The 24,580-nt window shown below is 43.4% G+C and overlaps 1 protein-coding gene across 2 annotated transcripts in view; it reads right to left on the bottom strand.

Annotated features, from left to right (window-relative positions):
• dnajc18 (DnaJ heat shock protein family (Hsp40) member C18) overlaps positions 1-7,240 on the bottom strand; it is a 29,212-nt gene extending 21,972 nt beyond the window's left edge. For both annotated transcript variants that reach the window (XM_033029463.1, XM_033029464.1), the window contains exons 1-3: positions 7,012-7,240; positions 3,343-3,520; positions 2,216-2,361 (exon numbers count right to left, since the gene is read on the bottom strand). In XM_033029463.1, the coding sequence (XP_032885354.1) occupies positions 2,216-2,361; positions 3,343-3,520; positions 7,012-7,168 (481 nt within the window). In that variant the 5' untranslated portion in view covers positions 7,169-7,240. The remainder of the gene's footprint in view (positions 1-2,215; positions 2,362-3,342; positions 3,521-7,011) is intronic.
• Between the last annotated feature and the right edge of the window lie 17,340 nt (positions 7,241-24,580).

The raw sequence follows: 24,580 nt of genomic DNA, 5'->3' as shown, positions 1-24,580 counted from the left end.
TGCCTACCTAAGAGATTGATCTCTTAGGTAGGCATAATTCTCCCTTGCCTTTACTATTTATATTTAATAATTCCCATTTTATAATTTTAGTCAGGGTAGGCACTGCCTACCTTGCCCAACCTGACGACACGTGCCTGCTACAGATGCACCATAGAAATCATCCTTTCAGATGCATCACAGTTTAGTATGGCAACGGCTCGGGCCAAGATGCCCAAGACAGCAGGAAATTGCAAAGAGTTGTACACACTGCCCAGTCCATCACATAAACCAGCTTCCCCATCCCACCCCTCCTTCTCACCTCAATTGACTCCATCTACACATCACATCGCTTCGGGAAAACAGCCAACATAATCAAGGACCGCACACGGCATTCTCTCATCTCCCCTCCCCTGTTGGGCAGTAGGTGCAGGCTTAAATGCACAAACCACCAGATACAAGAACAGCTTCTTTCCCATTGTTATCAGATTCTTGAACAGATCTCTCAAATACTAAGTATATATTCCCGATCTCCTAGTCTACATCATTTCAACTCTTGCACTTTTTATTTACCTGCGCTTTCTCTGAAGCTGCAATGCTATATTCTGCATCCTGTTTCCTTTCTCTTTTTTGCACTACCTGTTCTACTCATGTACGATACAATTATACTCAATCATGATATGTTTTAACTGCATAGCACACAAAATAAAATATTTCATGGTTTCTTGGTACATGTGATAATAATAAGAAACCAAACCAAGGATGTGGTAGAAGCAGAGGCAGATACCATTTAAAAGGGATTTGGGATATATTTGGATAGGAAAGTATAGGGGTATAGGGGTAACATGAGGGGGAACTTCTTTACTCAGAGAGTGGTAGCTGTGTGGAATGAGCTTCCAGTGGAAGTGGTGGAGGCAGGTTCGATTTTATCATTTAAAAATAAATTGGATAGGTATATGGATGGGAAAGGAATGGAGGGTTATGGTCTGAGTGCAGGTAGATGGGACTAGGGGAAAATAAGTGTTCGACACGGACTTGTAGGGCCGAGATGGCCTGTTTCCGTGCTGTAATTGTTATATGGTTATATGGAAAGGTGTAGAGGAATACGGACCTAATGTGGACGTAGGGGATTAGTGCCCGTAGGCATTATTGCAAACATAGAAGAGCTGTAAGAACCCATTTCTTTGCTATACAATTCTGTGATTCTACGATTTTATGTATTACAACTGAAATGTTCCTTTAAAATGAATTAATGAGATGAAAGTAGTACCTAAGCAATATCGATATCTTACAAAAAGAAAATTTCATGGAACAAAACACTATGGTAAATGACCTCATTTAGCACAGCAGCTGAGACTTATGGTATTATATATAGAGAGAGAGAGATGCGTTACTGATAGAGTTGCTAAGACAGGAACCTGGCACAAATCCAATAATGAATCACCTTACAGCTTGACGTGGAGAGGGTTACAATGACGACTGGGTTCGGGTAAGAGGTATAATTATTCAATGCTAAAATTTGAGGTTCAGGGCTCCACCCTGGCTTGCTATTGTTAAAGACTGGTAACAGGCTCAACATTGGTCACTAGCCTTTTAGCTTGTTACCATAGAGAACTGTCCTGGCTTGGGCAAGCTTGCAGCCATGTGAAGGGAGATAGTAGCTTACATCACATCCCGCAGATGGTATTGAGGGAGACCGTACGATCTGGGCAGTACATCAACACGTGGGTCGGATGCTGCCAGTTCCAAGCAACTGCCTACATTTGGGCACGGAAGTATCATACAACTTACACAACATATCCAACACCAGCCCCCACAGGTAGCCTCTTAACACAAAGCTCTGAGTGATTCTTTGTTGCAGGAGGGCCAGCAAAATATACAGGGTTGGTGCCAGAACCTCATAACAGTATATACAAACCAACCAATGTCAGGTTTGGTGGAGGGAGCATTTAACAAGAGTGCCATAATGAACACAGTTTGGGGTGGTGCTGCTCAGGGTACAAGTACACAGAAAATTTACTGAATATAAAATGACTGATTTTAGAAAATAGAATAGATAATTAAATCAGTAATCCAAAAATAAAACAAGCATTAAGCTTCCAAAATTACTAAAGATTTAAATTAAAATTTCAAGAATGCTCTCTTAACTTTTGGCACTATAATTATTTTTTAATATTGTTTTGAACTTTCTTTTAATGATAAAGTGAGATTCTGATGCAAAATGACATTGTCTTTCTACCTTTAAATGCATCTGTTGCTCCAGGGGCACAGTTTTTATCAGGGTGGAACTTCAATGCCAGCTTCCTATAGGCTTTCTTCAAATCTTCTTCATCAGCACTTTTATTAACTCCCAAAATTTCATAGTAATTCTTACATCTTTTTGTCCTGAAAAACATTGACATTAAAATTCAACTGATAACTTGTGATCTGGAAGTCCCCATTCAGGAATTGGGGGAGAACAGGGCAGGGAGGCAAAAATAAGGAGCACCAGAAAAGCAAAGTTACACAGCAGATTTGGGGGGGCATTGCCTAACCTTGAGTTTCACATTAGAGACCAGACTCAAATGAAGCATTTCAGTGGCAGCACTAGCAAAGGCAGATCAAGATCCATTTATCAAGAACTTTTACTTCGGATTCTGCATTATCCTTTATTTTCCCTCATCTCCCCAACCACTAACTGATCAGCTATAACGTTACATTCTGCACTGTTTCTTTGTCTCTTTTGTACTACCTATTATACTTGTGTATGGTGTGATCTGCCTGGATAGTACACTAAACAAAGTTTTCCACTGTATCTCGATACACATGACAGTAATAAATCAATACCAATTACATTAAAATATGTGTATACTCAACCAATCCAAGTATACTTAACCAAAGCAAGAAACTAATTTCTACTATATAATTACTTTTAAAATTGCAGAAAGAATTTTCCCACTTCTGCACACTAGCTGGAGCATACAAGAGAGTGAAGGTCAAACTTGAGTATTATCTTTCTGTGAACGTAGCTATTGGCACTTCAACACGATTGGCAATCATACTAACTGCAAAAGATATCACTTTTCAGATAACAGAATGAAATGAGTACAGAAACATCAAAAAGACGATGTAACCATATAATAAAAGAGTCAGTCTTTTAAGATTATTTTCCTCTTTACGGACTCTTCAGGTTACTTTTACTCAAAAATCATTCACTAATTCCAATTACCGGTAAGCATTTTTAAATGAAGGCATTTTTGCATATTTTCAATTCACATCAAAGTTAAGCATCCAAGCCAAAAATAAATTCAAGCCTTCACACAGCAGCTTGGCAACACATAGATAGCTATACTTTGTGCTTCTACAGTACCATTGGTATGGTCTCACCTCTGTACTCCTTCAAATTGTTCTTGCGTGTAACTCTTGGCAGCTTCATTAATTTCTTCAGCTGTATTTCCATTTCCACACTTTTTGAATTTACTGGACGTGGTATCAGAATCATCAGCCTCCTTGGTACTTGTCCAGTCAGCAGCACATTGATCTCTAATTATTGAATTAATTAGTGCTAAAATTCAAAATAGAACCATTAGAAATAAACTTTAATAACATTTATTTGTACAATGAAACAAAGACAAGCAGACAATTTGATCCCTTAGATTTATCTAGGTTAACGACCACATTTAATTTTCACAAGGACAATAGACAATAGACAATAGGTGCAGGAGTAGGCCATTCGGCCCTTCGAGCCAGCACTGCCATTCAATGTGATCATGGCTGATCATCCCCAATCAGTACCCCATACCTATGTTAAAATCGTAAAAATGTACCCAGCCTCTATACTCCATCTGTCTATGTTACATCTCAGAAATATCTAATTGGCCATTCAGCAATCAGAAGTAAAGAAATGTTTCAGGATTGGGCTGTGCTGTCAGGACAATCTTAATCGATGGGGAGGGATTAGGGGCAAACAATAAATGAAATTTACTGGCAGGGAACATAAAAACTGACTGCAAAAGTGTTTATAGATATGTGAAGAGAAAAAGATTAGTTAAAACAAATGTAGGTCCCTTGCAGTCAGAAACAGGTGAATTGATCATGGGGTACAAGGACATGGCAGACCAATTAAATAACTACTTTGGTTCTGTCTTCACTAAGGAAGACATAAATAATCTTCCGGAAATAGCAGGGGACCGGGGGTCAAATGAGATGGAGGCGCTGAGTGAAATCCAGGTTAGCCGGGAAGTGGTGTTAGGTAGATTGAATGGATTAAAGGCCGATAAATCCCCAGGGCCAAATAGGCTGCATCCCAGAGTACTTAAGGAAGTTGCCCCAGAAATAGTGGATGCATTAGTGATAATTTTTCAAAACTCTTTAGATTCTGGAGTAGTTCCTGAGGATTGGTGGGCAGTTGATGTAACCGCACTTTTTAAAAAGGGAGGGAGAGAGAAAACGGGGAATTACAGACCAGTTAGTCTAACATCGGTAGTGGGGAAACTGCTAGAGTCAGTTACTAAAGATGGGAAAGCAGCACATTTGGAAAGTGGGGAAATCATTGGACAAAGTCAGCATGGATTTATGAAAGGTAAATCATGTCTGACGAATCTTATAGAATTTTTCGAGGATGTAACTAGTAGAGTGGATAAGGGAGAACCAGTGGATGTGTTATATCTGGACTTTCAGAAGGCTTTCGACAAGGTCCCACATAAGATTAGTATACAAACTTAAAGCACACGGCATTGGAGGTTCAGTATTGATGTGGATAGAGAACTGGCTGGCAGACAGGAAGCAAAGAGTAGGAGTTAACGGGTTATTTTCACAATGGCAGGCAGTGACTAGTGGGGTACCGCAAGGCTCAGTGCTGGGACCTCAGCTATTTACAATATATATTAATGATTTGGACGAGGGAATTGAATGCAACATCTCCAAGTTTGCGGATGACACGAAGCTGGGGGGCAGTGTTAGCTGTGAGGAGGATGCTAGGAGGCTGCAAGGTGACTTGGATAGGCTGGGTGAGTCGGCAAATGCATGGCAGATGCAGTATAATGTGGATAAATGTGAGGTTATCCACTTTGGTAGCAAAAACAGTAAAGTAGACTATTATCTGAATGGTGGCCGATTAGGAAAAGGGGAATGCAACGAGACCTGGGTGTCATGGTACACCAGTCATTGAAAGTAGGCATGCAGGGTCTTGGTGAGACCACACCTGGAGTATTGCGTACAGTTTTGGTCTCCTAATCTGAGGAAAGACATTCTTGCCATAGAGGGAGTACAGAGAAGGTTCACCAGACTGATTCCTGGGATGTCAGGACTTTCATATGAGGAAAGACTGGATAGACTCGGCTTGTACTCGCTAGAATTTAGAAGATTGAGGGGGGATCTTATAGAAACTTACAAAATTCTTAAGGGGTTGGACAGGCTAGATGCAGGAAGATTGTTCCCGATGTTGGGGAAGTCCAGAACAAGGGGTCGCAGTTTAAGGATAAGGGGAAATCTTTTAGGACCGAGATGAGAAAAACATTTTTCACACAGAGAGTGGTGAATCTCTGGAATTCCCTGCCACAGAAGGTAGTTGAGGCCAGTTCATTGGCTATATTTAGATGTGGCACTTGTGGCTAAAGGGATCAGGGGGTATGGAGAAAAGGCAGGTACAGGATACTGAGTTGGATGATCAGCCATGATCATATTGAATGGCGGTGCTGGCTCGAAGGGCCGAATGGCCTACTCCTGCACCTATTTTCTATGTTTCTATGAAATAAAATAAAATAAAGGACTTTATCTTGCACCAAACATTATTCCCTTATCCTGTATTGGTACATTGTAGACAACTCGATAGTAATCGTAAATAGCCTTTCCACTGACTGGTGAGTATACAACAAAAAGCTTCCGTTCAGTTTAGTTTATTGTCACGTGTTCCGAGGTACAGTGGAAAGTTTTTGTTGCATGCTAACCAGTCAGCAGAAAAACAATACATGATTACAATTGATTAATTACAGTGTATAGATACATGATAAGAGTGTGGAGCGATTTTAATAAAAGTTTATAGATCCGCTTCTGTGGCTGGTACGCAAATAGTCGCCTGGGCTGGGCCCCATCTAGGAAGCATTTTCACTGTATCTTGCTTCACGTGACAATAATGTGCTGTCAGGACAATCTTAATTGAGGGGGAGGGATTAGGGGCAAACAATAAATGAAATAAAATAAAATAAAATAAAGGACTTTATCTTGCACCAAACATAAACTAAACAAAGGGATGGGGGTCTGTCAACACAGTAGTTGATCCAAAGCTTAGTTGTTAGCATCTGATTTTACACAAGCATACCTTGACACTTTACAAAACTAGATGCTGGAAATTATACTCTTCAACAAAGTTTGCTTGTTCTCACTTTCCACATACAGGTCTGTTGTACTGAAAACCTCCAGCACTGTGCTTTTGCCTTGAAATAACGTTCTACACAGCAGGATTATCATTCACCAGGATTATCATAGACTGTGAAACTTTGGGAAAAATGTGAGACAGTTCTTTCTCACCATTCAGGTATACTTCACCCAACTCAAGCCAACCACCCTTATTGGGGACTCACAACTGTCATTCCTTCACCTCTCATTTATTTAACGTAAAAGGCGTGTACACACACACACACACAGTTGCTCCAAACAAAACATGAAGTAGCAATTGTAATAAACCTCTGATGGAAAGACTTCCAAGTATCTCCTAAAGAGGCTGCTCAACACTTCAACATTCTGTTTTCATTTCAGCATCACTAGGACTGCTCTTCGTTTGTCTGTTTTTTGAATTATGGCTTGAACTGATCCAATATTCCCATTGGTACACAAAAATGCTCCCCTTCCCTGGTCTAGCCATCACCATTCATAGTCTAGCCTTGGATACCTTCCCCAGCCCCAGATCACCCCTCTCCCCACCTAGTGTAGACTTGGATTCCTCCCCCATTCATCCATCTCGCCTTCACCCCCTCCCCACCCCTAGTCGAGCCCTGGATTCCTTCCCCAGCTCCAGGTCAGCCCTCTCCCTAAGTTCACCCCCTCCCCTTGCGCCACCTTTAGCTCGCTGTGTCGGGTGCCTCTGCTGCGCCCAGTCCAAGAACTGCAGCGCCTTCTCCACGTCGCCACACCGTAAGCATCTGTGTGCCGCCTCGATGCACCGCTCGGCTTCCTCCTGCTTTTTCTTCATTGCCCGGCTCCAGCTTCTTTCCATTTGCACCTCCTCTCCTCTCCTCTCCTCTCCTCTCCTGCCCCATGAGCGACCCGGAAACAAACCCGTTGCCAGGGGCCAGGTGTCATCCCCTGGACCGCGGCGGGTGCGCGTGCGCGTGCGCGGCCGCCATCTTTGTTGTGGCGTTGGGTCGGGGCGGGGCGCTCTCCCAGAGTCACTGTGAATGAAACAACCCAGGTAGTGGATCAAGAGGCAAGTCAGGAGTGTTTTATTGTCATATATCACAAATTGAATTGTTCTATTTGTGATATATGACAATATATATATATACAGTATATGTGAGTATGCGTGTACACACTGATCTTTCTTTTCAGTGAAAATAAAATGTTTCATATTGTTCACAGTGTACTATGTTCACATATTTTGTTGTGCTGCTGCAAGTAAGAATGTCATTGTTCTATTTGTGATATATGACGATATATATATACAGTATATGTGAGTATGAGTAACTTCTTTACTCAGAGAGTGGTGGCTGTGTGGAATGAGCTTCCAGTGAAGGTGGTGGAGGCAGGTTCGTTTTTATCATTTAAAAATAAATTGGATAGTTATATGGACGGGAAAGGAATGGAGGGTTATGGTCTGAGCGCAGGTATATGGGACTAGGGGAGAATACGTGTTCGGCACGGACTAGAAGGGTCGAGATGGCCTGTTTCCGTGCTGTAATTGTTATATGGTTATATATATGTGTGTGTATACACATACATATATACACACATATATAGACACATACACACATATATATATATACTCACACACACATATATATGTATATATATTTACACATACACATAAAAAGCTGGAGTAACAGCAGGCCAGACAGCATCTGGAGAAAAGGAAGATGATGTTTTGGGTCGAGACCCTTCAGACTGAGAGTCAGGAGAGATGGAATCGAGAGATACAGATGGTGAGATAGAGAGACATACAGCAAATGAGAGGGAATGGCCTGATAACAAAATAAATATTCGGTGACAAAACTATCAGCCGTTCACTTGGATTTCTCAATGTTTAACAAGGTCTGGGGTCAAGTGGTGGAGGTTAGATGTCCTCGTATCCAAAGCCTCCTCTTGGGAGCAGATGTGCCAGAGACAGATGAATTGAGAGTAGGAAATAGCATCTTTGCAAGAGACAGGGTGGGAGGAGGTGTAGTCCAGATAACTGGGAGTCGGTGTGTTTGTAGGAGACATCAGTCGATAGACTTTCCCCTATGATGGAGACAGAGAGATTATGTAAGGAGAATTGTCAGAGATAGTCCAGGTGAATTTGAGGGCAGGGTGGAAGTTAGTGGTGAAGTTAATGAAGTCCATGAATTCTGCGTGGGTGCAGGAGGCAGCCCCGATGCACTTGTTAATGTAGCAGACAAAGAGTTGGGGGATAGGGCCAGTGTATGCCAGGAACAAGACAAAAAGGCAGGCATAACTGAATCCCATACGATTATCCATGGCTGCACCATTAACTTGGGGAAAGTGAGAGGAGTCAAAAACAAGTTGTTGATGGTAAAGACAAGTTTCACTAGGGGGAGGAGAGAGTTAGTAAAGGAAAGTTGGCTAGGTCTCTGAGGCAGAAACAGAGGGCCTTGAAAATCTTCCTGGTGGGGGATGGAGGTGTAGAGTGGATGGATGTCAAGTCACTTTTATTTATATAGCACATTTAAAAAAGAACTCTCGTTGGCCAAAGTGCTTTACATTGGTAGAGGTACTAACGTTATACAACAGTGGTTCATAGATTAAGTACATACATAAATACATACATATAGCCCTCACTCAGAGGACGTCAAGAAAGGCTTGAGAATAAAGATGAGTTTTAAAACTCGACTTAAAGGAGTCGATGGAGGGGGCAGTTCTGATGGGAAGAGGGTTTGAGTAATGGGGTAAGGCTTCCAAGGCTGCCTGCTATCAATTTGATTGAGTCCGAGGGGCCGAGAAGGATGACCTCAGACTTACTCTTGTTTAGTTGGAGGAAGTTCTGGGCCATCCAACACTTAATATCCTCGAGGCAGCGGATAAGGTTAAGCAGATTTGATTGGTTTTTGGGCTTCAGGGGGAGATAGAGTTGTTTATCGTCTGCGTAGCAATGAAAGGAAATGCCGTGCCTTTGAATGACTTGGCCTAAGGGGAGCATATACAGGGAGAAGAGAATGGGGCCAAGGATGGAACCTTGTGGAACCCCACAGCAGAGGATAGCTGGGGGGGAGAAAGAGTTGCCTATGTTAGTAGAGAAACTCCTACCTTTGAGGTAGGAGATGAACCAGCTCAGGGCAGTGCCATCAATACCAACCCCGTACCGGAGACGGTCAATTAGGATGGTGTGGTCGACAGTATCAAATGCTGCGCTGAGGTCGAGAAGGAGCAGGATTGCACAGTCGCCGGAGTCAATGGTGAGCAGTAGGTCATTATGTACCTTCAACAAGGCAGACTCTGTGCTGTGGTTCGCCCTGAAACCTGATTGGAAAGTTTCCAAGATAGTATTTTGGTGAAGGTAAGGCATAAGTTGACTTAAAATTACCTTTTCAAGGGCTTTTGAATGGAAAGGCAGTTTTGAAATGGGTCTGTGATTGCTTGGCAAGGTAGGGTCGAGGTTAGGTTTTTTCAGGAGGGGCTGGACCACCGCATGCTTGAAGCAGGTAGGAACAGTGCCAGTGACCAGAGAACTGTTGACGATGGCGAGGATGCTTGGACCGGCTATTGTAATGACATATTTTAGAAGGGCAGAGGGGACAGTGTCGAGGGGGCAGTTGGTAGGTTTCATGGTAGTGACCAGTTTTACAAGGGAGGGTAGAGTAACGGGTTGGAAACAGACTAATTTTGAAGAATAGACCAATTAGACAGCCAGGTCACGGATGGGAGGGGAAATATTCGTTCTGATGTTCTTTACTTTGCTGGTGAAAAATGTAGTAAATTCCATGCACTTAGCAAGGGACCCAGCTAAGCTGGTGCTGGGGGCAGGACATATGATGGAGGTGATGGTACTAAAAAGGACCTTGGAGTTATGAGCGTTTTTGGAAATAAGGGTGGAAAAGTATTTTGTTCTTGCATATTTTACTGCTTCCTGGTACAGGTATTTGTGAAGATTGTTTTTCAGGAGTTCAAAGGAAATTTGAAGCTTATCAGATTTGTACTTCCGTCCTGATTTTCTGCATTCTTTTCTTAGGGCTCTGGTGGTGTCATTGAGCCACGGCCAGCCTTTAGGCTTAGGCTTTTTCATTTTAAGAGGAGCAACAGAATCCAGAATGGAAGAGCAAGTAGTATTGAATAAAGAAATGAGGTCGTCGGTGCTGAGATGGAGGGGAGACGCCTCAATAGTGCAGATGTCAGGGGCGGCTATGAAAGCCTCAGAGAACTTACTGGCCGTCGTGGAGTTTACATAGCGGGAGTAGCGAGCAGGGAGATGGGATTTTGAGGGAGAGAAAGGCAGAGATGCATCAAATATAATTGCACTATGATCAGACAGACAGGCATCAATAATTTCTATATTACAAATTGGGAGACCAGACGAAAGCACTAGGTCTAGTGTATGGCCAAGCTTGTGCGTGGGTCCAGTGGTGAGTAGAGTCAGGTTGAAGGACTCAACCAGGTGCATAAATTCACTCACAAGAGGCTTTGTGGGACAGCAGACATGAATGTTAAAGTCACCAAGAATCAGGAGCCGGTCAAATTTGGGCAAAAGCTAGCGATAAGATCACCAAATTGTGAGATAAAGTCCTTATTCATTTTAGGTGGGCGATACACAAGAACAATTGAAAGTGGACAGATTAGACCAACTATGATTAGTTGATGTTCAAAACTGGAAACATGATCAGCGTTCAGAAGGCGGCAGTTGAAATGCTTCTTAAACACAGTGGCTAGTCCCCCACCGCGACCGGAGAGCCTAGGCGAGCTGAAAAAGTTACAGTTATCAGGACAGAGTTCCACGAGTGGAGCAAGCTCACCAGGATTTAGCCAGGTTTCTGTGATCAGTAGGAAGTCCAATCCACGTGCGGTGAAGAAGTCATTGAGGACGAAGGTTTTGTTCAGCATTGTTCTCGCATTGATCAGGGCCACTTTTGCAGGGACTGCAGGTGAGTTGTGGTCCGGTAGCGGCTCCCACGCCAGCGGGTGGAGGTTCAGGGAAACCACGCCGCTGCGTTTCACACAGGGCCTGGCTGGGAGCCCGCGTGCCGACAAACCGGGGACCGGGAAAATCGAACGGAGAGAGGCATACACGGGCTCGAGGGACCGCCGATGGATGGAGTGGTAGGGCCGACCAGGTACGTCCTCACAGTGCTGGGTAAGGTAAGCAGATGTTAAACGGGCGCGGGCGAGGTTCTTCAACCTTACCAGGGCGCGTTTAGCCCGCCTCCTGGCTCGGCGCGTGCGGCGGGCGCCGCAAGGCGGAGCCCATACATCCATTGGGAGCCGAGCGAGGAGCGAACGGTAAGGGAAGCCTCAGTCGGGGGCCCAGTCCGGGGCTTCGTCCGGGGCTCAGTCCAGGGCCTTGCCCGGGGCCTCGGGTGAAGACCTCAACGACCGAGGCATTGGATGTCCAATAGTGTTTGCCGTTCGTACACCAGCTTTGACTGTAGGCCATACAAACAGTAGAGATTACCTTGATTGGGGCTTTGTCCAGATGGGAGATGACGGGCAGCCAAACACAACGGCGTGGCCATCTTGGAAGTCTGACAATGTCCATGGTAAAGATGCCATGGCTGAGATTCTGGCTAAAATGGTTTAGCAGAGGTTCAAGATTCATTTGAAGCCAGGGTGGAGGGGCAGAGGGAGGGATTCTGATCTCGCAATCTACCGCCTTGCAACCCTTGGACTTTCTTTTATCTGCACCTTTTCAGTAGCTGTAACATGATAATGCTTATGTTATGCACTTTGGGTTATTTTTCACTTTGCATTAACAACTGTACCTGAGTATGGCTTGATTGTACTCGTGGATAATATGATTTGACTGGATAGCACATAAACAAAGTTTTTTCCTGAGTGAATGAATAAGTTTATTGGCCATGTACACATACATGGAATTTGCCTTGGTGCTCCGCTCGAAGGTAACAACACGACATATAGTAACAATTAAGAATGACACATAAAACATTAAACATTAATAATAAAACATTACAGTTTAAACATGTGACTGAAATAAAATACGAGAGCAAAATGAGGCTACAGATTTTTGGTTATTGAGTAGAGCTACTACTTGTGGAAAAAATCTGTTTTATGTCTGGCTGTGGCGGCTTAAGAGGTGTTCCCTGTATCTATTATATATATGGTTATGGTATTCTGTTTTTAGGTCCAAATTTTCTTCCCTCCTTTTTGCCTCCCATATCTCCAGATCAACTTTTGGGATGTTTAGTAACCATATTGGGACAGATGGCCACAATACTGCAAGGCAGAACTCTGTCCTCTACTTCCATGTCCCTTGCCACACCTCCTCCAACCCAGCCGAAGCTTCCAGACTGAGCCACCACTCTCTCCCAGCACTCCTGTACTATCTGTTTTGTTGGGTGGTTCTCTCCATGACCCTTAAGGCTTAGCCAGTAATTAGCCATTAGTTGTCTGCGGCGCAGTCTCCCCAGTTTCCACCTGTAGTGCACATACAGGTGACATCCGCACACCTCCTATACAGATTCTTAGAGCTTCCGCTTGGACTTTGTCCAACTCGGACAACACTGACTTAGATGCTGATCCATAAGCTATACTGCCATACTCTAGTCTGGATCTGATCAGTGATACATAGATATGTTTAAGAGATAATATATCTGCTCCCCACTCTAAACCTGCTAAGCATCTCATTACATTGATGGCTTTTTTGCATTTTCCAATTATTTTTGTAATGTGGACCCTCCATGTTAATCTGGAGTCAAAATGGACTCCCAGGAAACGGAAATCTTTTACTCTTTCCAAATTGTTGCCGTATAGTTTTAACTGGACATCCTCTTTAATTTTCTTTCTTGTGAAAACCATTGTCTTCGTCTTCTCTATAGAGAATTTAAAACCCCATTTCACTCCCCACTCTTCCACCTGGGCTATCCCTTGCTGCATTTTTTCCACGATAAAATCTATATTCTTCCCCTTTCTCCATAGGCTGCCATCATCTGCAAAGAGCGATCGCCCCATCTCTGGTTGAATGTTTGCAAATATATCATTGATCATGATTGAGAATAGGATCGGGCTTATCGCACTTCCCTGGGGAGTTCCATTCTCGACTACACATTTACTAGAGATGTCTGACCCTATTTTAACTTGGATACTTTTACCGTTAAGAAAATCCATTATCCAGTTAAAGATATTTCCTCCTACTCCCATTAAATGCAGCTTTATTAGAAGACCTTCTCTCCACAACATATCATAAGCCTTCTCTACATCAAAAAATACGGTAACTACAGATTATTTTTTAACTTGTGCTTTCCATATATCATCTTCCAAGCACAGAACTGGATCATTAGTACCTCTCCCTTTTCTAAAGCCACTCTGATAATTAGCCACTATACCGTTTTCTTCCATTAGATGCATTAATCTTTCATTTACCATTCTTTCCATCAGTTTACACATGTGTGCTGTTAAAGCTATAGGTCTATAATTTACTGGATTACTTGCATCTTTCCCTGGTTTCCTAATAGGCACAATGATTGCTTCCTTCCACCTCTCCGGTATTCGCCCTTCTTCCCACACCTTGTTATATAGTGCAAGTAACTTTTGGAGTCCCTCTTCACTTAGATGCTTTATCATTATGTAACAAATATCATCCTTCCCTGGGGCTGAGTTCTTACACTTGGCCAGTGCTCTCTTTAGCTCCCCCAAATTAAATGGAATATTGTACTTGTCCTCTGTGATGCCTTTCCTTTGTAAGGCCTCAACATTTTCCTCTCTTGTTCTTTCCCTACCTCTTCTTCCTTCATCTGACAAGTTGCGGGAGCTGTTAACCCTACTAAAAGTGTTAACCATTAGTTCTGCTTTGTCTTTATTTGAGACTACAGTTTGATCTCCATTTGTTAAGATAGGATAACTCCACTCCCTTTTATCACCTTCCATTTTTTTAATCATCCCCCATATCTCCCCTACCTGTGGTACACAAAATTGCTGGGGAAACTCAGCGGGTGCAGCAGCATCTATGGAGCGAAGGAAATAGGCAACGTTTCGGGCCGAAACCCTTCTTCAGACTGATGGGGGGGGAGAAGAAAGAAGGAAAAGGGGAGGAGGAGGAGGAGCCCGAGGGCGGGCGGATGGGAGGGTGGGAGGAGACAGCTAGAGGGTTAAGGAAGGGGAGGAGACAGCAAGGGCTAGCCAAATTGGGAGAATTCAATGTTAATGCCATAAGGACGCAAGGTCCCCAGACGGAATATGAGGTGCTGTTCCTCCAATTTCCGCTGTTGCTCACTCTGGCAATGGAGGAGACCCAGGACAGAGAGGTCGGATTGGGAATGGGGGGGGGAGTTGAAGTGCTGAGCCACCGGGAGTTCAGGTAGGTTATTGCGGACTGAGCAGAGGTGTTCGGCGAAACGATCGCCCAACCTACGCTTGGTCTCACCGATGTAAATCAGCTGACATCTAGAGCAGCGGATGCAGTAGATGAGGTTGGAGGAGATACAGGTGAACCTTTGTCGCACCTGGAACGACTGCTTGGGACCTTGAATGGAGTCGAGGGGGGAGGTGAAGGGACAGGTGTTGCATTTCTTGCGGTTGCAACGGAAAGTGCCCGGGGAGGGGGTGGTGCGGGAGGGAAGGGAAGAATTGACGAGGGAGTTGCGGAGGGAGCGGTCTTTGCGGAAGGCAGACATGGGGGGAGATGGGAAGATGTGGCGAGTGGTGGGGTCACGTTGGAGGTGGCGGAAATGGTGGAGGATTATGTGTTGTATTTGCCGGCTGGTGGGGTGAAAGGTGAGGACCAGAGGGACTCTGCCCTTGTTGCGTGTGCGGGGATGGGGAGAGAGAGCAGTGTTACGGGGTATGGATGAGACCCTGGTGTGAGCCTCATCTATGGTGGCGGAGGGGAATCCCCGTTCCCTGAAGAACGAGGACATTTCCGATGCCCTGGTATGAAATGTCTCATCCTGGGAACAGATGCGGCGTAGGCGGAGGAATTGGGAGTAGGGGATGGAGTCTTTACAGGGGGCAGGGTGGGAAGACGTGTAGTCCAGATAGCCATGTGAGTCAGTGGGTTTGTAATGTATGTCGGTCAGGAGTCTGTCCCCTGCGATGGAGATGGTGAGGTCAAGGAATGGTAGGGAAGTGTCGGAAATCGTCCAGGTGTATTGGAGTGCCGGATGGAAGTTGGTGGTGAAGTGGATGAAGTCAGTCAGTTGTGTGTAGGTGCAGGAGGTGGCACCAAAGCAGTCGTCATTGTAACGGAGGTAGAGGTCGGGGATTGCAGTAGATGAGGTTGGAGGAGATACAGGTGAACCTTTGTCGCACCTGGAACGACTGCTTGGGACCTTGAATGGAGTCGAGGGGGGAGGTGAAGGGACAGGTGTTGCATTTCTTGCGGTTGCAACGGAAAGATTTACATCGGTGAGACCAAGCGTAGGTTGGGCGATCGTTTCGCCGAACACCTCCGCTCAGTCCGCAATAACCTACCTGAACTCCCGGTGGCTCAGCACTTCAACTCCCCCCCCCCCCCCATTCCCAATCCGACCTCTCTGTCCTGGGTCTCCTCCATTGCCAGAGTGAGCAACAGCGGAAATTGGAGGAACAGCACCTCATATTCCGTCTGGGGACCTTGCGTCCTTATGGCATTAACATTGAATTCTCCCAATTTGGCTAGCCCTTGCTGTCTCCTCCCCTTCCTTAACCCTCTAGCTGTCTCCTCCCATCCGCCCGCCCTCGGGCTCCTCCTCCTCCTCCCCTTTTCCTTCTTTCTTCCCCCCCCCCATCAGTCTGAAGAAGGGTTTCGGCCCGAAACGTTGCCTATTTCCTTCGCTCCATAGATGCTGCTGCACCCGCTGAGTTTCCCCAGCAATTTTGTGTACCTTCGATATTCCAGCATCTGCAGTTCCCTTTTGAACACTCTCCCCTACCTGTGTTGTGTTTCCAATTGAATCACAAGGGGGTGGGTAGTAGACGAAGGCACAGTCTTTACAGATTTGGAGTCAGGCTGTAAGTAGGTGTTAAGTGGTGATTGGAGAGGGGTGAGTGGGAAAGGGCCAATCATTGCAGACTGGAGTCAGGCTGTAAGTAGGTGTGAAGTGGTAGGGTAGGGTTCAGTCCTTGCAAACTGGAGTCAGGCTGTGAGTAGGTGTGAAGTGTTTGTTGGGGAGGGTGGGAGGGGGTACCAGGGTTAAGTTTCTTTTTATCGAACCTGCCGTAGAACTCTTTCAGGTCGTTGGTCAGCTGACGATTGTCCAATGAGCGGGGGTCTTTCCTCTTGTAGCTGGTGATTTCTTGCAAGCCCTTCCAAACTGAAGAAGAGTCACTAGCTGAGAAGTTGCTCCTCAACCTTTCATAGAAACATAGAAATTAGGTGCAGGAGTAGGCCATTCGGCCCTTCGAGCCTGCACCGCCATTCAATATGATCATGGCTGATCATCCAACTCAGTATCCCGTACCTGCCTTCTCTCCATACCCTCTGATCCCCTTAGCCACAAGGGCCACATCTAACTCCCTCTTAAATATAGCCAATGAACTGGCCTCGACTACCCTCTGTGGCAGAGAGTTCCAGAGATTCACCACTCTCTGTATGAAAAAAGTTCTTCTCATTGGTTTTAAAGGATTTCCCCCTTATCCTTAAGCTGTGACCCCTTGTCCTGGACTTCCCCAACATCGGGAGCAATCTTCCTGCATCTAGCCTGTCCAACCCCTTAAGAATTTTGTAAGTTTCTATAAGATCCCCTCTCAATCTCCTAAATTCTAGAGAGTATAAACCAAGTCTATCCAATCTTTCTTCATAACAGTCCTGACATCCCAGGAATCAGTCTGGTGAACCTTCTCTGCACTCCCTCTATGGCAATAATGTCCTTCCTCAGATTTGGAGACCAAAACTGTACGCAATACTCCAGGTGTGGTCTCACCAAGACCCTGTACAACTGCAGTAGAACCTCCCTGCTCCTATACTCAAATCCTTTTGCTATGAAAGCTAACATACCATTCGCTTTCTTCACTGCCTGCTGCACCTGCATGCCCACTTTCAATGACTGGTGTACCATGACACCCAGGTCTCGCTGCATCTCCCCTTATCCTAGTCGGCCACCATTTAGATATTCATTCTTCACCCTAATCCTATCCCTTGACAGCTCTGATTCCTCTTCTCAGCTTATACTTGGCCTGCCTGTAGAGGTCTGCATCCCCACTCCTATAGGCCTCATCTTTAGACTGTTGGAGCTGTCTGAGTTCTGCTGTAAACCAGGGCTTGTCGTTATTGAACCAGTTCCGGGTCCTAGTGGGAGTGCCCCGCTGATGAGTATGTCCAAATAATCCAGTGAGTGAGAGAAATCCGGAACGACGTTTGGAGGTACCGTATGTCTGATGTTAATGAGTGCCTCTCTCGTGAAAGTGATCTTTGTGGCATTTTCACAGACGCCACAAACGAACAAACACATACAAAACAGCAAGGACCAGTACACTGGCAGCCATCGTCAGCGCCAGCTGGAATGCACGCTAACGATGACGAATAATCTCACTACATGTGACGATGATAAACAAATGCCAATGCCATGGGAATACAGGTGACGTTTCCACTACCGTGAAGAGTGGAAGATGCCGGTGCAAGTTTAATGTTGCTCTTAGATAATGATAGAATGGGCTTGAATCCCACCAACCATGTGGTCATGATGTAGCAAGGTGTTGGTCTATTGGAGACCAAACAGTGTTGAATATAAGCATTTATAGACGCCTACGTCTGCCACATATAAACAGATATATATATATATATGCACATGCTGTTCACACATCAACAGCTGGACACAAATGCATTTGCTCTTGTCCACACATTCTTCCTTAGCTCCCTTCTCTTCTGCAATCATTCATTCTTCACCCTAATCCTATCCCTTGTCTCCCTTCCAGATCTCTCTCTCTCTCTCTTTCCAAACTCTGTTCTCTCACTTCCCCATTGTCCCATACTATCAATTTTATCTGCCACCTTAGCTCTACCCTCACCCCACTGCTTTCCTTGCATTGCTCACCACTGTTCCCGCACTCTTCACCCACTCTACCTTGAAGTGAAATGAAGCTGTTCTTCCTCCAGTTTCTCAGTTACCATTTGTCCTTGCTCATTTCATTCCTAGATTGTTCCCGGACACCTAATTATCCTCAATTCCAGCCTGCTGATATCAGGCAACATTTTTCAGGGTGAGTTTTTCCAACAATTTGCGAGGAATGTTTAGTGAGAAGTGCACCTTTGCTTGGTTGCAGGCATCAGGGAGCATGGTTCCAGGGAGCATGGGAACAGGGAGATAACTGCATTTAGTTGTCTCTGTACTGTACACTGCACAATGACAAAGTTTGAATCTGAATCTGATGGTTGGTGGAATATGGCAGAATATGATTTTAGTCTGGGAAAGGCCAGAGATTGAAGCCTCAGCTTGCGGCCAAGAGTTCAGATTTGATTAAGACCTTATCAGTGCTGCAGCAATATCCCAATTTAAAATATGAAGCAATGGAATAGCATGAAGGATGGCCACAAATTTACAATGTAATTACATATTCAAAAATTCTGGAAAAGGAAAATTGGGTAGTTTTCAATGATCAAGAATTTTTTTTTTTTTTCTGTATAGTGAATTAACGCTGAGGATGAGATTATTGAAATGGGTAGGGTAGGGAAAACAGAGAGAGAGAGAGAGAGAGAGAGAGAGAGAGAGAGAACACTTCATTGTGTGGGGGCGGGGGACTCCTGTGGGAGGTTTAGTTTGGAGGAATACGGAAGGAAAAAAACTGCAGAGGCAGCTGAATTGATGGTTTAAACAGTGACAAGAAATTACAGGGTTCTTGCAGTTTTTTTATTAACACATTTAAGGAAGTAATTGGTTGTGGAATATATTTACATGGGGTTTTCTTGATGGTCTGGAATATTGGGTGGTTTTGGCTGAGGATATGCATTAGTAATCCAGGCAAAGACCAACTGATGCAAACTATTAAGGTTAACCTCTTAAACGTCAAAGGTTTGTAACGATTTAAATAGAGGAGATATTCTGACATTACAGTTTAAAAAAAAAATTATGGTAACACCCCAGATATAGTTTATGGAGCTGACCCTGCTCTCTTTTTACATTAATTGGAAGAATTGCAGGGTTTCCTTCCTACATCCAGTTCCAGGATTATCGGACTTCTACCCAATTGCTTACTAGTTCACTCTCAGCAAAATATGGAACTTATTACATTTACTACATTTGCAAAACTCATCAAAAGATTTAGTCAGCAACTTTTGAATGGTTATTTTTTTAAGCCTACTTTTAAATATTTTACGTTACACTGTCACAGGCATTTATTCATCTTTTCCACCCACATGACAGATATCATATGATTACCACACACAAATCAGGAACCTTCCAAGCTACATTCATACAGACACAAAGCCTCTTTGTTAAACAAATATGAAAACAGTGTTTTGCATAAATTCCTCCAAATGTCTAAAATAGAATCAATTTCAAACTGCATATAATGAACTGCACAAAATAATAGTTTACAATTGTTCAACTGAGTTATGCAAAACACAATCATAACTAGAAAATTATTTACCAATATTCCCACGGCTGTTGTTTATGTGAGTGTTAGCATTAGTTTTTAAGCCTATTACTTGCCCATCCACTTTGTTTCAGCTATCCATCCTACAGCAACGCTTTATTTCTCTTACCGCAAGCAGTGCTGTAGTTCAGCTAAGTGTCTTCTCGCTGCACTCAAATGGCGATGTTCAAACATGTTTAGCAATGTCCCATCTCCACCTCATTTCTAACTTTCTCTCCCCTACTGCAATCAGTCTGGAGAAGGGTCCCAACCAAAATGTCACCTGTCCATGTCTTCCAGAGATGCTGCCTGACCCACTAAGATACTCCAGCACTTTATGGTTTATTTAAAAATTGTAAGTTCTGACAAATATAATGAATATTTCATGTGGAGTCACTGACCCACCATTTCAGTATCCTCATTTCAGTATCCTCTGCATAAATTCTAGTCTAGAATGAAACGATCAACAATGAAAATATCTTTGTAAAGTCCGTCAAAAACAAAATTATGAATTTGCGAACAAATTGTCTTTGTGCATTCCATTTTTGTGTTTTTGCTGCTCTCCCACTTGTAAGACGTTTTCTGTATTGCTGTATCCCTGCTGGTGGGTTGCTGTTTTACAATGCTATGCTTTTCTATTCTATGCTTTGATGTCCCAAATAAAAGATGTAGGCCTGGATCTAGTCACTGTCTAACGCCAATAATTGATGCCAATTATTCCAGAATCCATCAGTAAGGCCGACAAATAGACTATCTAGACTAACAAAATAAACGATGTTTATCGTTACAGCGATGTTTATTGTAACATAATGAAGTCTGAACATGATGTTCCCTCATGATCTGCAGCAGCTAAAATTAGGTGTGGCTAGTTTCACATGGTGAAACTCACCCCATCTATCGAGCAATATCAATTTCCTCCCCAAATACCATCCACTAGTGGAGAGATAGCGTTAGCATGTTTAGTATAGAACATTTTGAAATGTCAACATACCAGCGGAAGAGATCAGTAAAACAATTGATTCTTTTAAAATCAAAGATCTTTGGGAAAGCAAACATGGTAATGACAGTCTAAAATCAAAGGTGAGATCGTGCATAATGCACCACAGACTTGGATCAGCTCCAAAAGAGTTATATGTCAAAATAGTTCTCCGGCAAATTATAATTGGAATTAACAGCCAATTCTATAAGTTCTGAGTTCTGAACAATGGTGATTCCCAGGATTTTCTTAGTGGAGACTCAGCAAATAGTTATGCCATTAAATGTCAAGGCTAGGTTGTTAGATTCTCTATTATTGGAAGTGGTCATTGCTTGGCACATTTATGGCATAAATGTTACTTGTAACTTATAAATGCAGGCATGAAACCTATGCAGGCATGAAACTTATGCAGGCTTGGACTGTTCCATTTACTGAAGAGTTGTGAATGGAATTGAGTGCTGCCTAGTCATCAGTGAACATCCCCGCATGACCTTACAATGGAATAAAAATCATTGATGAAGCAGTTGAAGGCTTAGGAAATTCCTGTAGTGATACCCTGGGTTTGAGATGAGTTGTGAAAATGATAATCATCTTATCTTGAGAGTGGTGTGACTCTTACTTTCAAAGTGTTTTCCTCGTTGCCCATTGGCTTTAGTTTTAATAATGCCCATTGATGTTATTCTTGGTCATCATGACATCAAAAGCAGTCACACAACTTCCTTCTGGAATTCAGCATTTTGGTCCATATCTTGACCAAGGTTATGATTAGTTCTGGAACTGATGGCTCTTGTGAATCCTAAACTAGGCATCAGTGAGCGAATTAATAATAAATGGCATTTGACAACACTTTTGATGATACCTTCATCATTGTGCCGATGATTAAAAATAGACTGATTTAATTTTCCTGACTTTTGCAAACAGGACATACTTGAAAACAATTCCACATTCCTGAGTAGGAGCCAGTGTTGTAATTGTCTTAGAAAAATTTAATGAGGTGCTTCGGTGCCGCAGACCCACTCAGTCTGGTCCCACTCAGTATTCTCATGTGTTTCTTAATATGACATGGAGTGAATTGTATTGGCTGAAGACTGGCTAATGCGACGGTGACGAATTCTAGAGGTGGCCAAGGTGGGGCATCCACCTGGTACTTCTATCTCAACATGATTATGAATGCTTTAGGCATGTCTTTGGCATCCACATGCTGGACCCACATCATTGAAGAGAGGGCCTTGTCATACCATTCCCTATTTAACTTTCTTCACCATGAATCATGACTAGATGGTCGGCACAGTTGCATAGCAGTAGAGCTGCTATCTTACAGCGCCTGAGACCCGGGCTTGATCCTGACTACGGGTGCTGTCTGTACAGAGTTTGGATGTTCTCCCTATGATCACATGGGTTTTCCCTGAGTGCTCAGTTTCCTCCTACACTCCAAAGACGTACAGGTGTGTAGGTTAATTGACCTCGATTAAATTGTAAACTGTCCCTAGTGTGTCGGATAGTGTTAGTGTATGGGGTGATTGCTGGGCGGCGCAGAAACAGTGGGCCGAAGGGACTGTTTCCGTGCTGTATCTCTAAAGTCTAAAGTTCAGATGTGGTAAGATGTAGAGCTATGATCTGATCCACTGTTTGTGGGTTTGCACAGCTCTGCTTATTGCATGCTGATTGTGCTGTTTAGCACACATGTCGTCTTGTGAAGGATTATCACTAACTGCATGAAAAACAAAATCTTGCTCCCTGAATCAGTGACAACATCTTGTGCACTTACACTATCAATAGTAAGGAATCTTTTGCAGCTTCCTCATGTGACATCTACTACAACTTGTGAAGGGACACATACAAGCATGAAACTTGTTGAACCAAGAAACAACTTGCAGTTGTGTTATTAAACACATGCAATTGATGGAGGTCACCTCCTAAGAGAATTTGATCTTGAGCATTGTGCGATTACGTCTGAAAATACTGAAATCTGGTTGAGATGGGATAGAGAGAAAAACCTGGACAATTCATTTAGGAAAAAAAACCTAGAACAGATATGGCAGAATGAACTACCACCTTCTGTAAATACCCAGGGTTCTGTGATGTACATCTTAGAATTTGGGCTCGAAATTTATTAGCCTATAAAAACATGAAAAGATAGCAAGTAATTTTAGGGACTCTTTGCAGCTTGTAAAACTGACCAGCTGCAACTAATGTAATTCTTGTACTGCTCAGAGAGGAGGTGAACATTCTCACCAAAAAAGCACACAGAGTGCTGTAGTAATTCAGCGGGTCAGGCATGATCTTTGGAGAACATGGATAGTTGACGTTTTTGGTTTGACCACTTTCTCAGAAGGGTCAGAGGAAGGGTCCCGACCAGAAACATCACTTATCCACATTCTCCAGAGATGATGCCTGACCCATTTAGTTGCTCCAGCACTTTATGTCCTTTTGTGTAAGCCATCATCTGCAGTTTGTTGTTTCTACTGTTTGACTCTCACTAACTATGCTTGAATTACTGCCCAGCATAGAAGAAGCACATGCATGAGATTTGTCAAATTTCTAATGTCAAATTAGAAAATTATGAAAAGTATGAACATTAGTGGGTAGGTCCTGTATGTTTGAAACATAACAAAGTGCCAAGAACAGAAATGAAGCAAATGTAAGGGATAATAATCAGAAAAAAAACAATGGTTGACCCATTACAGAACTTGCACAAATATCTCAAATCTTTCAACTAATTTTTCGACCCAAACAGTTATGCTTTCTCATATTTATTTCTCATATTTCATTTCCACTTATTTCTTAACCGTCTTTCACAGAGCCAAGAATTTCTGTGGGTTCTGAAGTGGCTGATCAAGCGAGCATGGATCTGTAAACTCTTTACAGGAGGTGTTTGATGGGGCAGGTCGGCAAGCATATACTTTATTTTTTTTCACTGGGCTTTTGTGTGCTCTCTTTCTCAATACATGATCATCTTTTTCAATATGTCGTAACAAACTTGCATAACACTCCTTCCTCTTGAAATATTGGAAGATGGAGTATTAGATTGGATGGTGATTTCTAACTTGCCCACAGGCCATTATAACTCTAGCAGTATGTGTTCATGATCATGGGTTCAGCTCACATTGGTAGAGTGGTAGCCGCTCCTCATTCATACATCCAACATCATCCGCTTCCCACAATTTTTTCTTCCTTATTGTATCTAGATGGTGCAAACATGGACCTAAATCTCCTCTCATCAACATGACCACATTGTTGTGCCTTTCTTTGTTTTTTTAAAGAGTATGAGGGCTAACCTTAAGGAGATTTATAAAATAATCTTAAATGGCATATATGAAATGAATACTCACTGTTCCCCAGGGAAGGCCGGTCTAAAACCTGAATGCATTGGTTTAAGATGAGAGGGGAAAAAGGGCCCTGAGGGACAACATTTCAAACTGAGAGTGGTACATACATGGAATGCTCTGCCAGAGGATGCATTAGAATTGAGTACAATTGGAAATTTAAATGACACTTAAACGTGTACACTGTTAGGAATGGTTTGGAAGGATTGCCAACTGCAGGCAAGTGGGGCCAGATTGGCTAGACAACTTGGTCGGCACAAACGTGTTGGACCGCAGTCCCTGTTTCCCGTGCTGCATACCTCTGTTGCTCTAAAATTTAATATATTTTATCCAATGTTTGATCCCAGGAATGAGTAGGTTAACCTATGATGACTGTTTGTCGGCACTGGGCCTGTACTCGATGGAGTTTAGAAGAATGAGGGGGGACCTCAATAAAACATACAGTATAGTGAAAGGCTTGGAT

The sequence above is a fragment of the Amblyraja radiata genome, chromosome 11 (genome assembly GCF_010909765.2).
Source record: "Amblyraja radiata isolate CabotCenter1 chromosome 11, sAmbRad1.1.pri, whole genome shotgun sequence".
Taxonomy (NCBI): Eukaryota; Metazoa; Chordata; class Chondrichthyes; order Rajiformes; family Rajidae; genus Amblyraja; species Amblyraja radiata.
The sequence above is the reverse complement of the archived record's forward strand: the minus strand, read 5'-3'. Positions and strand labels throughout refer to the sequence as shown.